The sequence below is a fragment of the Lampetra fluviatilis genome, chromosome 5 (genome assembly GCF_964198595.1).
Source record: "Lampetra fluviatilis chromosome 5, kcLamFluv1.1, whole genome shotgun sequence".
NCBI lineage: Eukaryota > Metazoa > Chordata > Hyperoartia > Petromyzontiformes > Petromyzontidae > Lampetra > Lampetra fluviatilis.
This window is the reverse complement of record NC_136279.1, coordinates 11,612,930-11,629,486: the sequence shown is the minus strand read 5'-3', so window position 1 is coordinate 11,629,486 and position 16,557 is coordinate 11,612,930. Positions and strand designations below refer to the sequence as shown.

The following is a 16,557-nucleotide window of genomic DNA, read 5'->3' as shown; positions in this document are numbered from 1 at the left end:
AGTCAATGTCTGGCTAAACGAGCAGTGGGGCAGCATGCACCTTAGTTGGTGGCCCGGGGTCAGTGGTGGAAATTCTGTAACTCCATAGTAGGGGTTATTCTCTCCATAGGACTATTTAAGTGATAAAGTAGCTCCCCGTTGTGTTTTCAGGTTGTACCCCAAGTTGTTCGGTATGATGTGTGATGTTTCACTCCACCTGTTGGGAGACACGTGGAACGAAAAGTCGGACATTGTGCTGAATAACATGCAGTACAGCCCGAAGATAAATCTTGAAGAGCTGATTTGTTGAATACATATTGGAAAATTCTTTTCCCGACGTGCCTGGGTGGCTCAGGGATGGGAGAACTGAATCAACACCGATGAGATCCCAAACATGAATCTGAGTAGCCATCTGAATGAAGGTTTAGCTGATGGTCTCAAGCTAGTTATAAGAGCCCATCTCATTTCATGTGGATGAAAGCTCGTTGAGACTTTTTTTAATGAATTGGGCTTTACTGCCATGTGACAAACATATCTCTATAGCAGAACTTTTGAAAACGTGAACCCCCCGAATGTATACAAGATAATAAAATTCGCTTTCAGGATCTTAGAAGTAGTTGTATGAAATATAATTTCGCAAGCTGTCCTATAACACGGGGTGATGCACTGCTTGATGAGAGTACCGAATGTATACGTCGTCGCATGGCATGGTACGGACATAAAACTTGGACACAAATGTAGAAAAAAGGACAATGTAACGAAAACATCGTGTTGTGGTATTAAACATTCCACAAAGGGCTTCTACCGTGGTTTGTGTTGGCTCTATAGTAGTACAACACAGCCAAGGAGCGATCACTGTGCGTATGGGAAAATGAAATTAAGCAGTCACTTCGGGTCGGGCAGTCTTGAGAGAGACGCAGGGCGCACGCTGATTGATTCTTGCCAACAAAAAAGGGGTCAGGGGGTTAGGAGCGGGAACTGGCAGCATAAATGTAATTGCACATGAGGTGCTGGGTGACGGTTTAATGGGAAGAGGGCAACATGGCGTGTATGTAGGCTGAACTTCTTCCGCATCGTACGCAGCCAGCTAATTGGAGGTGCCGGGGAAGGACAACAAACTAAACACAACAACAGCATTTCTGAAGAATTGAGTTTTCAATCTAGATTTAAAAGTGCCATAGCTCCCAGTTTGCTTTCTAATATCGGAAGGAAGAACTTTCCAGACGACCCCAGAAACGCGTCTGAAAGCGTGCGATGCTGTGACCGTCTGTTCGCGCATCTCAATTAAGAGGCGCGTGAGATCAGCTGTTGGGTGGTGGTGGTTTAAAGGGAAGGGGGCTTATTCAAAGGGGTGGGGAGCCATTAGCAGTGGGTTTTTGCTTAGTGACTCCGAATGCAAGGTGCTGTGTATGTTGTATAGGCTTCATACACAGCGATATAGGCTTCGTAACCAGCGGTGGGATGACACAATGACATGTCTAAATTTAAGGCGCAAGAAAAACATCCGCATAGAGTTTCAACTGGAGCAAGAAGAGTGGAAAATGCTCTGAACGTTTTCACAAGAGGGCAAACCCCAGAGACATCGCAATGCCAAGACATCACGGCCGGACCAGCTTCTCCTTTGGCTGCAAAGGAAGAATCTCAGGCTCAGACTGGAGAAACATTTTGACTGACGCAGTCAAAATGTTTATTGGTTGGTGCAAGATGACTGCTGGAGCAAACACGACCAGCCAGCCATTCGCATCAAGAAGAAGAAGAAGATCTGGCACAAGAACGGCCTCAATCTCCACCGCTTTTGGGTGAGAACCAAGCACCCTCTGAACCACAACGAAGGATAACCACTGGCTCTCACAGGCTCTTCCAGAAGAGATTCAGAATATCTGTACTGGAGGAATCCGATGAGCTATAAAACTATTTTTCACAGATGTTCAGTAGGGTCACGGGGTCAGAACGTTACAATAACAAACAATACAAAAACACGATATGAGTGCAAAGTATAAGGTAAACAAATCATTTAAACAACATACAAATAAAACCACCTCCAGAGTCGATAACAAAGACAACACGAATGGACACAGCGCCCCCTACCACCTATTTAGCCATCCTAAAACCAGCGGAATATTCCCCCAAGGTTTCGTCGACTCGGACCAAGATAATAAAAAAAATCGTAGCAGCTGACGGGGACTGGGAGGCTGTCGTGCGTCGATTTGAGACTGCCGACCAAGCTGTGAACTGCACTGAAGAGGAGGCTTCGGAGTCTGTGTCCACGGTTCTGAATGACGAAGCGCCATTCATCTGATGGGCAGGGTTGCCTGCACTATAGCGCAAGGTGGTTTAGCACACATAGTACTTTAATTTGATAAATGGAGAATATTCAATGTTTTTTTTTATTGTAGTTATCAAAAGCATCTAATATAAATTAATGCCTTTAAAATACAGTTCATAAATAACATTTACATGAGCATCACAAGGGCTAAACTAAACTATTTTTTATTTATTTTACCAGGCAAGGCCCACTGAGCTATTGAGCTCTTTTTCCGAGGCGACCTGGCCACAAATGAAAGCTCAACCAAGTGGCTGATCACGTGGAAATCTATAGCAGCCACATTCTCGAAACGCATGTTTCTAAATGTTGAGTGAAAAGCCAGAGGACACAGACAAACCCACGGGCACGGGGAAAATATTCAAACTCCACACATACAGGCGTCGGGGTCGAACCCAGGGACTCCTGCAAACAAGGCGAAGTAGTTAACATCTCGCCACCAAAGGGGGCCCCCTTGGCGACTCGGAAGATAGATGCTGTAGATGTGTGATAGGGTAAATAAGCAGCCCTTTAGAACTGTTGAAACTCTACGCATATACTGCAGTTTTGTGTATCTACATACGTAAAGCAAATAAGCGTATGTGTATAGACCCCTTTGTTAAGGGTTTGCACGTTACAGATGCCACCCTCTTCAACGTTCCTTGTGATTGTGCAAACTATGACAGCAAGAACAATGAGCGATCCTGTATGATCCGGAAACAACACAGATGAAGCAACAGGTGTATACATTAGACTGGCATGTGTACACATTAATGAGATTCACGGTATTGGGTGAGTGGGAAGTCCCAATACTGACTTAAACAATTATGGGCTCATGAAGGTCAAGGAGTTTGATGATTTCCCATTTACCCTTGCATACAATTGGTTATGTTATCTTTAGGCATATGACAGATCTTAGAGAGGGCTTTTGCCTGTAAGATCGGCGGCTCACCATTATTGATTCTAGCAAGCTTGACTGCTGATGAGACTGTCGAAATCGGTCCATAGATTTTGAATGCTACTGAAATTTACTCGCAGCTGATGGGTTGCATAATACTTTTTTTGATATGACAACTATATGGAGACAGTCTGCTCAGTTGTCTTTGGGAATGTTTGTTGTCATACTTTTGTACCCTCTCTCCTGGGGATATGTGGGGGCATATTGTGGGGCATATGCTGTATTGGGGCCTGATCCAGGATTCTAGATGGCCCCAGCCCTCTTGGTTAACAGACTTTCCATGGGAATCTCCATGCTGGAGTATCCTATCACAAAAGTAAAGGCAGGGACGCTTGGGACCTGGGTCACACATGCACACCCATGGCCACATCGGAGTTTGGATGGTCAGATTTGTACGTATCAATGCACATCTAGCCAGTTTTACAATTTCGGATGTACATTGCAGACGCTTTAAATGTGGGTAATGTTGATTTGAAGCTTTCGTGACTGCAGGAATCCATACTCTTTGGTTCTTTCGGTAAAGTCACGTAGGTATAAAATAAAATAAATCACATTTCGATCGCAACACAAGCGACCATCATCAGGTGGAACAGATACAACAGAACTCCTGACATAGGAGAAAGAGCTGCTGCAATAAGAGTTTATATCGGATTTTGGTGGGCTCAACCCAAGGGTAAGTGGGCAGAGCTAGAGAAGGAATTTGTATGTAAGTGTAAATGTGGGACCGTCTCACATTGACATGCTAATCTCTCACATTTACGTACAAATTCCTTCTCTAGCTCCGCCCACTTACACTTGGGTTGAGCCCACCAAAATCCTATATAAACTCTCCTGTTGTATCTGTTCCACCTGATGACGGTCGCTTGTATTGCGATCGAAACGTCGCGATGTATTTTATACTTACGTGACTTTACCGAAAGAACCAAAGAGTATGTGGGTAATGATTACGATAATCATTAAGTGGCTTATTATTTATCTTACTTTGTCTCTGTGACAACTCCCATTTACCTCCACATTCACACCCTACCATATGGATGGGACTAACGATTTCTCAGGGCTCATACAAGATTTAATGTTCCAGACCAACTAGGATTGTGATTGTACGACAGAAGGAAGCACTGGGTTCATATTTCTCAGCATTTTATTCTGATAACATTATTTAAAGCATATTGTTTAAAACATTTTTACAATGTACACCCTCTGTACATGCAACAGCTAAGCTTAATAATCTTCAATAAGTACAAGGAACATGTTTACAAATGCAAAAAAATATTTCCATTAATAAATACATTTTCCATGCTATAATACAATACCTGTCAAACGTGCAACAACACTGAGGTGCTATTTCAGATGTGCTGCACACAAAAGTGTCAACAGAAAATGTGGAACTTAAGTGATACATTTAAAAAAGCACCAAATGACTCGGCACCTGCCTGAAAACAGCTGTAGGTGAGGAATATGCACATCATGTAGTTCATGGGCTCGAGCAGAAATTAGTATCACCGAAGGCAGCAAAACCTTTGCAGTAACAATGTATAAGGTTACGAAGAATGGATTACTTGAAAGCACACGTGTAACGTAGCCATCACATAATTCACTGTAATTGGCCACATTAAATTGTAACCACGAATGTTATCCCACCTAAGGTGCTATCGACAAATGAAATATCTGTTCTGGACTCATGGACCAAAAACCGTCCAGTTCAGCTCAAAGAATGAATAACCAGGGGTCCGTGATATGCCCGGTGACATATCTTTATGTATGTACAGCCCTTTTGTCAATCCATTGCTGGATGAGGGTCTCCTGATGGCATGCGGGTCGCAGGTGTATTTGATCATATTGCAACACGCTGTTTAATATCACGGTTGTGAACATAGACGGGGGAGCCTGGTAGTGCAGTATGACAATAATCTTTCTGCACCACCTTCTGCAGCCCCCCACGTAGCTCCACAGCCTATGCCCACCCATTGTGCTTGGTGGCCAGAAATCCCAGCAATATACATGTTCAACCCTTGTTTAGCTTCTCAACATCTGAAGACATTGGGCACATTCTGGGTGACTTGGTCATACGCTTCTATTGCTGGTGGGGAGGGAATTAAACCGTGGGTTATGGGTACTGAATAAACAGGCAAGCAAATAGGTAAAGGTAGCACCTCAGATATCATGAGCAGCAGCAACAGTTGGGAGCTTTTGCCTTCTCGCGCTGCATGTGCACGGAGCCAAACGCGTTCACAGATTATGACATTTGCAGGTGATGGTACCGCAACCTAAGGGAACAATGTGTTGGCATCCATCTATTCAGCTTGGCATGGTATTTTCCCCCAAATCAGTCCAGTTTCTTCACCATGTAAGGCCCTTCCAACTCGTAGCCAATCTTGCGGTAGTAGTCTCGTGTCCCAATTCCTGCGCAGACAGCAAGTAAAATAATTCCTTGGTTTAAACAGTGAATAAATTAAGCCTCTGTGCAAGTATAAGGGAACGGACTTTGTCACCGATTTGGAATGTGCACATCAGATATTATGGTGATGGTCATGGAACTTGATGGTGTTTGGCACATTACCTGAAATGACAGCTATTTTATTTGCACCATGCTCATCCTTTGCTATTCTCTCTGCCTCTTCCATGAGCAGCATCCCAAATCCCTGCAAGATATAATTCAGCACATGTTAACACAAGTCCAAACAGAGTAAACATGTATGGACATGTATAGCCCTTTAGTCATTCACTGCTAGAGGGCATCACCACGCAGTTTGGGTCTTTGGAGTTAATGGACCATACTTCACAAATTTGCTCATAGATGTGGGACCATAGATGTTGGAGCATAGTTTAGTACAATACATATTGCTGCACTGCTCTCTGGTGTCCATAACACAGCCCCACAAAGATTGCTATTATATACACCATATAAAGGACATCATGATGATCAAGGGATTATAATCTTTAAATAAAATAAGTGTCACCGCGGCCTTACAAATTGCACACGAATGGATGCAATGAATATCACGTCGCGGTCTGCTTTTCGCTTGCAAGTTTCAGATTTACTGCAATACACCCGTCCTTGGACGGGCAAAAGGCTAGTACAGTATATAATTGCAATATGATCATGTGTAAAATAACTCGTATAATAACTTGCAACATTGCCAGTGTCAAGTTTTGTATATAACACGTCTTTGTAATATTTTCAAGGCTTGTTGACTGCAGAGCAAAATGCAGAGGTGTAGGGTTTCACGATTGTGCTGTGTAGCTTTCCGATGTGTTTTCGAGTTGTACCGTGAACTGAACTCGCTTCCTGAAGCTCATGGGCACGTGAAGAGAAACGTTGGACAATAAGCCAAATAACACACGTCACAACCGAAAAACACATCTGAGAGTTACGGAGGACACATCCTTCAACTTAAGGCGGTGCGAGGAGCTCATCGCCACTACCTGGTGCTGGAACTTGGTGGGATCGCGCGCGCTCACGGGCACCACGCTGCCGTAGACGTGCAGCTCACGCACGATGGACACGCCGCCCTTCAGCTCGGGTCGGAAGCTGTCGGGCGAGCAGCGACGAAGACGCAGCAGCCCCACGAGCACGTCCTGGCGCGGGTCCTCGTACGCCAGGAACGTCTCCCAGCCGCCGTTAGCCACGTAGTCCCGCCGGATCAGCTCCACCTGCAGAGACGCAAAGTGTGCTCTTGCCAGGGGCTTCTGACCCACTGAATGTATGACGGGTCAAGAGCAGACATGATGACTAGAAGCCATCCCGATAGCAAATACTATACTACAAGTGGTGTAACGGGTAGACAACATTTTTTGTGTACTATCAATAATACAGTTGTAAATTACAAGGTTAATAATGTTCAAGACTGAAAATGAAACATGACATTTATCTCTATCATTAGGTAATCACATCTAGATTATGAATGTTGCATGCCACCCCAGTGATGGGATTACCTCGTATGGCTTCACTTTGTGATGGATCTCCTGAATGCCCACCTCTCTTGTTCTGACATCTCGGCACTAAAATTACACAATTAATGGTTCGTGAGTGGACATCTGTATTGTTTGATTCACTTGTAATTCGTTTCTACTTACACGCGAATTGATTGCCCCACTGCATTTCAAACACAAAAGCAAGACCTAATAAATCAGATTAGTTATTAAAAATAACATCACACGTAAGCAATCTATAATGGGCAAATCCCATTGCCAAGGGACTGGCCGATTGAAGGAGCTCGCCGTGATTCATGGTGAACGATGGTCAATGAAATAAGAAAAAACTAATATTACTGTATATTTTTTAGATTATTGTGCTGCAGGTCAGGGCTATTGACGCAGAGTCCAGGGTTTACAGGTTTTAATACAAAATCCATTACAAATTACTGTCTGAGGAATATTATAAAATTGACCAATATAGGAAGGATTGTGGAGACTAAAAGATTGCACAATAATAATGATAAAAGTAGGTCATCCGAAGGCAATGTTACGGCCCATTGTTAAACACTGGGAATTAATAAATTATCAAGACTAAATGCCAATGTGCTAATTGGAAGAATGGTTCCAAGCCATCCAATATTTAACAAGCAGACAGAAACAACCCACTAAAACAAATGTGGATAACATGATCGTGTTTGCAAGGGTAACCTGATGTTGGATAGGATGATGGAGGATACTTGGCAAGTTTATGGATTTGTGCATGAAAGAATCAAGGCCCACAAATACACACCTCTGTTCCAAGGTCCTTCATTCGTGCCAAGGCCAACTCACGCAAGTTCCCATGCTCCACTCCAGAGCTCACCAGTGGCATGGGGATGTCCCTGCAATGGTGGAACATGTAATGCAGGCTCTATGAGAACATTATATTCCAAGATGCGTGGTTTGGGTTTAGTCGTGACAAAAGCTCAATTGAAGCTAGGTTTGACAATTTTAAGTGATGTCCCATAAATGCAGACCCTACAATAAAAGTCCCATCCAATAAACATGGGTGACCACTGGTGGTGTAGCTATCGTGCATGCAGGCAATGCAATTGCCTCATAGGTAAAAGGGCCCCCCCCCCCAGGCACACAACTACAAATATTGGTGAATTTGGACAAGAGGGCCTAATTTAATTTCTAGCACCACAGCCCATACCAACTATGCTGCACCACCAAAGGAACTCATGCCATTGCATAAAGGGACTGCTGTAAAGATCAAGCCCTTGTGCCTAGACTGCTCGAGATAAAACCATACCTTTGCACACGGTAGACGCGGGTCCAGGGTGGCACCAGGGCGAGGATGCGAGCCACCAGGTCGACCAGGCCACTGGGTGGGTAGCTCTTGTAGCGGCCCGTCTTCCACAGCTCGTAAAGGCCTGTGCCACGGATCACCAGCGTTGGGTACAGCTTAAGGCCGTCTGGCCGAAACGCTGGGTTCTCAAAAAACTCCTGTGACAAACATGGACAAGTGGTGACTGAGTGGGGTTAAAATTTGCTTAACAGGTTTGCTAGTATTCCAAGATAGTTTAGGTTTTACAAGGATGCATGGCCGAGTGATTTACCGTGGCATGCTGATTGTTCGACATGTAATGTTTCACACCTGCACCCACTGCATTGGAAGGCTTATCATTATTTGAGGTTATGAACAAATTCTAGATTATTTAATTTGTTAAACAGTTTGTATTAAAAAATGTTTGTCATGCAGAATTTGGTTTGCTCCATTTGCAAAAATCGAAACATAATTTTCATTAAACGTGAATAATAGATTTTTATAGGCATATTTTAATTAATGTTATCATAAGAAGCAATTTTTAATATTTAATTGATGCATCGTCACATGCTTACTGGTTATGTGTGGCCTGATTTCCTATCTTATCATGACAACTGTAAAAGCGGATTTTTTTTGCTTTCGTTTTAAAAATATGTAAAACGGCAATAATCTTCTTAGTAAAAGAAGGTAAATGTACATTTTGAACATGACCAATATTAAGTGGCTGACACTTATTAAATAGGTCTGTAACTGGCACATTGCAAGAATGCTTAATACCCTATATATACCAAACCACGTCTACCATTAATAATGAATAACACACAAAATGCAATTGCATCTCAAGACACTGTACAGAAACGTGGACATTTAAATTACAGAAATATTCAATGGATAAGACCATGTTCCAACCCTCGCACTTAACACTGTCCACCAAAACGCACAACTTGGTGTAAAATTGTCCCCTCTACGTGAAGCACGTAACCACAATTTTGCCTTCTGTTCTCATTTTACATTTCGTCTGATTTTCTTTTTAATGGCTTCTGTTTTGTGGAATGGTGTTTTGAGTTTCACCAGACCGAGATATTGTTGAAATGGTTTCATTAGGGACTTAGTTTCACAAGGCTAGTGCCACTGGAAAACATCTTTACAGACTAGTGATGAATTTTTATTATTACTTTGCTCAGTAGTGCGAAGTATTGCATCCCTGTCGCCTAGGGTAACACAATTGAAAAGGTGCACTGAACATATTTTTTTTTCTTTTGGAGTGATGTGTTCACTTCTTTTAGTAGGGAATTTTCTCCAGTGGTCGATACAACACTTACTATGAACTGCTCGAGGTCTCTCTCCATGCCCACGTTGGGCAAGTCTGGCATCATATGTGACACCACCTTAAAACCTGCGTCCTTGGACATATGGAAGGATTCGCAGACCGCCTTCACTGTGTGGCCTCTGTTGAGTATAAAAACAACATCGTATAACATTGGTAAAAATCTTAAACAAAAAAACAAGCACCACACAAAACATTTGGCTGACTGAATAGGATTCGTCGTAAAGAGTAATGTCCAGGTATTGCACGGACCACTTTGCTCACTCGTGGAAAGGTCAAAATGTATGTTGGTTTTGTTGCTCTTGGTGTGTATGGAACTTTACCAAATAATTAAAAACAAATTTGATGAATTCCTCCTGTCAGCAGGGCTTCGAGTGATGGCAGAGTGGTTAGCGCATTGCGCTGTGAACCCAGTAATGCAAGTTAAGATTCCTGGCCATGGCTAACATCAGCGGTGAGCAATATTTTCACTGGACTTGATCCTGCCCACCCCACCCAGGAACAATCCAAACCACTATGGTGAAGTATGGGCCAAAAAACTCCCATGATTGACATGAATTGGGGACTTCATCTAGTAGTGAACTGGCGAAGGGCCTTAAATGATGACACAAGGTCACAGTTATTTAAATCCACATGAACAAGTGAAGGGTAATGAAGACCCTGAAGGGCCTCTGGGATGCATCGTGTGCACCTGTTGGTGTCGCGAGCCACGTCCTCGTACACACTCTGCACACCGATCTCGAGGCGGGTGCAGCCGTAGCCGAGCATGTCGCTCAAGTGCCTCTTCAGGCAGTAGTCTGGCCGTGTCTCTATCGTGATGCCGATGCACTTGGTCTTGCTCCTCTCCGAGTATCTACAGAGGGCAGCTAAGATTTGTTAATACATTTCTATAGAATTCATGAGGGCAAGCTTTCTTTAAATCAAGACTTTTTTAAACGCCGGACTGAAACACTCAATCAATTGAAACACCCAACAAGAGAAATAGCAGTACTCAGAAGGAAATATGCCATTTAAAACTCATGCCATTTTTCAAAATTCTACAATTTTACATATATTAACACATTATGCATTAAAAGTGATGGTGAGCAGAAGAGCAAAAAATATTGATTTTTTTATTTAAATGTTGCATCTTTGTGTTTTTCTTTAGCTTTCCTTTTAAAAAACAAATATCCCATTTGGCTTTCTTCTTCTTCTTAAAGCCAACCCTTTAAAAATAAATATCCCATTTGGCTTTCTTCTTGAAGCCAACCCTTTCAACCAATTAAAGAAAATAAGCAGACAGCCACACTGAATATCGTGGGACACTTCTCCCCTTACTTTTAAGAGACTTTGACAAGTTGCTTTAGTTTGGCTGTTGGAGTCTCTGGCATGTATACTGCATCGTAAGAATCCCAAACATGTTCTGGTCTGTCTGAGGCAATTTGAACCGAAACCCACAATTATTATATACACTGGAAGTAAAAGTACTTAAACGAATTATTGTTAGATCGTAGAAGCGGTGTTATTATGACGTATTCGTCTCTGAATGGGTGCACGTGCTGGCTTCATGCTCGATGCGTAGGATTCTAATTGCTTCCGTACACCCCTACTGTGCGGCGCTATCCTATGGCAGACTCCCCTTTGTTGCTATTGACCAAAAAGTTTATCTTATTATGACTTTATAAAAAAAACTATGTGCTGTTCATTTTAATTTCTGCATGTCACAAGAAAAGATCAATAGCTTAGTTTTGATATAAACCATATGTTTGTAATATGTGGACAAAAGGTGATATGTCCCTGACTGAATGAAAATGATCTCCATGTAGAACTAAAAGTGACAGAAAAATCGAATATCTGTTACTAACAGCAATTATCAATCTGCAACTGAGCAGATTAAACTGGAGGGGTGGTGGTGCTGTGTTGAGGATGCTCGTCTCATAATCTCACAATTTTAAGGCTACAAATGTAACTCATTGGGAGAGGGTGTGTTCAACTCAGTCAAGGTGAAGGTGGTTGTCTGATGGAGACAAATCCTTGTAATACCAATGTAAATTTCCCACCACCTTGTGGCCAACATAAATTATTTAAGCAGGAAGCCCACTCACACGGACACGCACCTGACTGCTTCAGCCACACTGTTGGATGAGTGCCCCGAGAGAGCGTCGTGAAGATTGCGGATGAAGTAGTCCCTGTACTCCTCCGACAGGGCCATGAATGTGCCACCCATGACAATGAACTCCACCTTATCCACGTTGTGGCCCAGCTGCTTTAACTGCAACCACAACACACGCGTGTGAGCGAAACACAAATTGACTAATTAAAGCGAGACATTTTTGAGCCTTACATCACATTTCCATAGGACCGGGTAAGACAGCAAAATTACATACATTATTACATGAAAAGAGGGTACAATAATATTCATCATAATAACGATAAATGTTTTAATTATTTTCAACTAACAAGTTTATATCTGAAAAAACTCCACCTTTAATCCAACATACGATACAAGTTTCCCCATTCAGTGATTAGTGCCACTATTTTCGCATACAGTAAAGAGGAATTTTAAGGTTGATGCATTTTAGTATATAATGAAATGTTTTAAAGTCAACTTAATACCGATTTTAGATGAAAGTTGTGCACCATCAGCTGGTGCAATTAAAAATCAATGATTTAAGGAACCAAATGCCTCACCTGGTCCACACGGTGGCGGGTTTGCAAGTAAGGGTCGTAGCGAGCTCTGATGGCCCTCATGGATGTCGGCTGGAGGAAGTAAATACAAATGTTTAGCTTTTAGAACCGAGGTTGTGTCTTACCAAATCAACCTCAAAGTGTTACAGACTAGGTATGGTTAAATCTGGTTAGTACTTGGATGGGGGGCTGCCTGGGGTTACTAGGTGTTATTGGCTTTTATTTTGAGGTGGGCTGTCAAAGATTTATTGAATATATCTGTGTGGAGATTGAATATTATTTTCCATTTTCTCTGGGAACTCATGTTTCCCCCCACATGCTGATATATTTAATCGAACTGGCCAAACATCCCAATGCAGGACTCCCCTGAAAATTATTCTTTAGATGTTATGCTTTCCTGGATAAATAAAAACACTGAAAGGCAATAAGAGTTAAAGTTTGCTTAAAATGTTATTGCATTTAGGCGTTTTTGACAACGAAAACTAAATTATGAGTTTGCTAACGGACATAGTTGCTATGCAACCTTAGTTTGAATCAGGTTAAGTCTATTTAATTATTTTGTTTACTTCCAAACAACCTTACCTCATAGCCTGTGTACGACTGGGTTGAATATTCAAAGTCTGAGTCTGGGCCTCCTGGGCAATAGCTGAGGAAAAACACAGATAAATGGGTAAATGTATAAGCTGGCATAGCCATTCAAGCTTGGTGCGTTTTACCATTACCGCTAAAATGGAGCAATCCATCAGCATTAAATCGTTTTATACCAACATATGACTATCTGCCAACATGTGATTCACATGCAAACAATCAACACAATCTATTAATCGTGGAGCAAACAATCTCAAATTACACGGGGGGGGGGATAAAATCAGTGCAGATCACTCACACGCAGATGTTTCCCGTGAAGTTGATGTGCGGACACCTGTGTGGCTTGCACATGACTGCAACCACTGCAATCTGATAACAGAGAAACGTTAACAAAACTCAAGTTGCTTGTCACATTTCCCACAAAACACGAATAAAAAAATGTAAACTCTGTCTTCACACATCTTGGGCTACTTAAGAGACTCTGGGAAAGAATTGACAAATGCACTGCTGCAAGCAAAGGCAATACACAGAACTACCGATGTAGAAAGAGAATTAAATGTGGGTGGCACATTGTGCATGTGGTTGAGCCCTGCTCACGTACCCCGCTGGCCGTGCGGATGGGTTTGGCCTTCAGTTTGGGCACGAGGACTTTCCTGTGCTGCGGCGGCACTGCGGCGATGATGTCGACAAGCTTCGGCTGGGATGGAAGCCCATATTTGGCCGCCGCCTTCGTCTTTAGTCTGTGTGAGCAAAACGAATACATTTCAATGTGTGTGCTCCCATGTACATGTGCAGGTAATGACCAACACAAAATTGTGTGAAACTTGAAATAGGCTTTGATCACTTAGGCAAAGCTCCACTGTACACAGCACTGACAATTATGTTGTGTTGAGATGTGGCCAAATGTAGATGTTTCCATCACCGTTATCATCAGCCATAATCATTTACTGCAGAATCAAAGCCTCCCTGAGCTGTTGCACTCCCTCACGGTTCTGTAATGCAACAAACCAACTTGCACCTAAGTATGAGCTGATGTCATTACTCTAAATCCTCACTGGACATCCTCCTTTGACTGTCACTCCATTGTCAGTCTCAACCACTGGCCATTATAGCTTTATGTTTCTGTCTTGTTCACGGATCCACATCTTGTCTGCTGTGACTCTGTAACATGCACATTTTATTTTATTTATTAAAATCTGTTACGTAAACAGTCCGTCGAGGTGGACAATCTCGTTTGCAAGAGTGTCCACAGCATACATCGGACACATACATAGCAAACACTTATTTAGTCACTTTAGAAGATTTGTCTCATTGTATTTGTTCATGTCCATATCCAATCAGGCAAGACTCACTGGTTAAAAGCTTCATCTTTACGCACACTACTATGTTTCTTTTCCTTACCAAACAATGTTTCTGCTATTGTACGCCGACTTTGTTACCAGCAATGAGTCATGAGACGAAAATATAGATTCCAATATCTTGCAAAGCAGTGCAACCCGTAGTATTAGAGGATGGCCCACGGAAGCATACGAGTTATCTCTTTCATGTGACCTCTAGTGCACGAACTTATAAATGAACCTGCAGTACTTCACCTGTTTAGGTTAACATCCTTCTTGTGCTCGTGTGCCTCCAGTAGTTGATTGATGATGTCTGTGATGGTCATCACCATGAGCTCTGCATGGCTTGCTCCACCGCCTGTCAGAAAAGTGGCAAAGATTACATTATATTTTAGTCTACCAGTCTATTGGCTTTCCAGACCAAAATTTTCACGCAGCATTTGTGTAAGCAACACACTCAGCCGAGTTCGAACTCAGAACACAGCTCACACAGCTTGCGTGGCGTTTTACAGGATACGACATCTACATTGTGAATTGTGCTTCTGTTTCTGGGTTTATATTTAAGGTGAAAAATATCACATCACTGTAAGACTATTCAAGAATGACAAGTTATTACATTGAATATGAACAACAAAAAATCCTCTAATTCTGGTTTGCTTGGTCCTCTTATCCCCTAAAAGATCTACACTTGGGGGATGCTCATACAGCTATAATGCACCTCTTCTCTGCAACTCATTTCCAGTAATTGTTAGAGGCCACTACCCTCTCTGGTAATTTAAAGTCGCATGTGTTCTCTCTCCACTACCACCCACGTAACATTGCATTACATATCTCCAGAGGTGGGACAAAGTCATTGTTATGCAAGTCCAAGTCGAGTCGCAAGTCATCAAATTCATGACTCGAGTCTGACTCGAGTCCAAGTCACATGACTCGAGTCCACATCTCATAGGTGGGACAAAGTCATTGTTATGCAAGTCCAAGTCGAGTCGCAAGTCATCAAATTCATGACTCGAGTCTGACTCGAGTCCAAGTCACATGACTCGAGTCCACACCTCTGCATATCTCTCATCTCAATGCCCTTTCTATTCATCTATTAAATGTAAAAGATGCTAATAGCTGTGGGCTTTACCTGCTCAGATAAAAGTTTAGTTTCATATATATTATTTAAATGATGTGATTACCTTTTTCTAAACGTTGCACGCCTATCGTGTTTCTGTATTGTTTGTTGTTGTGATGCTCTCACCTGCCCCCACGGGACATCTGTGATAAAGAGCTTTAGAGCTCTTCGGATTCCTCCAGTATACATTTTCAGATTCTGTATTTCCGGCTTCCTAGGTCCCTTATTAGGACTAAAATCGCCTCTAGCGTAAATAAACAACCTGCATTGTTTAGGCGCTTATTTTCCTAAACTAAATTAAGTTTCTACATGTGTAGGCAAGGCATTTCTATTGTTACCGTAACGTTGCTGATTGGTGTACCTCACTCGCATTGCTACGACCTTGTTAAAGTGCTTTGAGATGGTAATTATCATAAAGCGCTATATAAAATGATAGTCAAATACACTCGAGTTACATCATTCAAAATGTAAAAGCACATCATGACCAAAATCACCAGGAATGTGTACGTCAGCTTCGGCTAAGTGGGCTCAAATGTCAACGCAATAATCTTTCATTTAAACACTTAAATATTAAACGACTCAAAGAAAACAGTGGTTCGCTATTGCGTGTTTCAGTCGCTGCACTAGAAGGATCGCAGGGTGCACAGAGGCCTAGCAGCACGACAACAACTCCACTTTATAAACGCACCTTTGTTCTTGTTCTTCACCATCACGAAGGACGGGCTGCGGCGTGTCCCGCTTTTACGGCGTTAGTTTGTGCCTGTGTCGTCTATAAATGTGCGCCTGTGTGTACGTGTGTGTGTGTATATTTGACGTTGTTACGAGTGGAGAGATATTCTCAGCTGACGTTAAAATACAAAACACGTGGACGCGGAACCGGGGAGAGCCAGGCCAGCTCAACCGCTCACCGAGCCAGTCGATTGGCGAGCGAGCGGCAAACTCGACGCTCGATTGATCACCCTCGATTCACCCCCCACCCAACACCCCCCCCCCATCCACCTCACCCACACCCCCCACTCACACACACCACGTGTCGTGTACAGCCATGTTCTATC

General features: G+C 42.7%; 1 protein-coding gene across 1 annotated transcript; it reads right to left on the bottom strand.

The window, feature by feature from the left end:
- Window positions 1-4,377: 4,377 nt before the first annotated feature.
- On the bottom strand, window positions 4,378-16,408 carry ELP3 (elongator acetyltransferase complex subunit 3). The gene is made up of 15 exons (XM_078856756.1): window positions 16,191-16,408; window positions 14,641-14,743; window positions 13,650-13,788; window positions 13,347-13,417; window positions 13,043-13,106; window positions 12,464-12,532; window positions 11,890-12,044; window positions 10,485-10,646; window positions 9,789-9,915; window positions 8,452-8,645; window positions 7,948-8,038; window positions 7,176-7,241; window positions 6,666-6,893; window positions 5,800-5,881; window positions 4,378-5,642 (listed from the first exon to the last, which is right to left on the bottom strand). The coding sequence occupies exons 1-15, from the start codon at window positions 16,210-16,212 to the stop codon at window positions 5,566-5,568; spliced, it is 1,650 nt and encodes a 549-aa protein (XP_078712882.1). The 5' UTR covers window positions 16,213-16,408; the 3' UTR covers window positions 4,378-5,565.
- Window positions 16,409-16,557: the final 149 nt, after the last annotated feature.

What these genes read in the sequence shown, in the direction of transcription:
- ELP3 (XM_078856756.1), bottom strand. Translation starts at nt 16,212, where the DNA reads ATGGTGAAGAACAAGAACAAAG. An exon ending in AGTCGTACACAGGCTATGAG is followed by an intron (nt 12,533 to 13,042) that starts GTAAGGTTGTTT and finishes TACTTCCTCCAG; the next exon opens with CCGACATCCATGAGGGCCAT. An exon ending in CCACCAAGTTCCAGCACCAG is followed by an intron (nt 5,882 to 6,665) that starts GTAGTGGCGATG and finishes TATATCTTGCAG; the next exon opens with GGATTTGGGATGCTGCTCAT.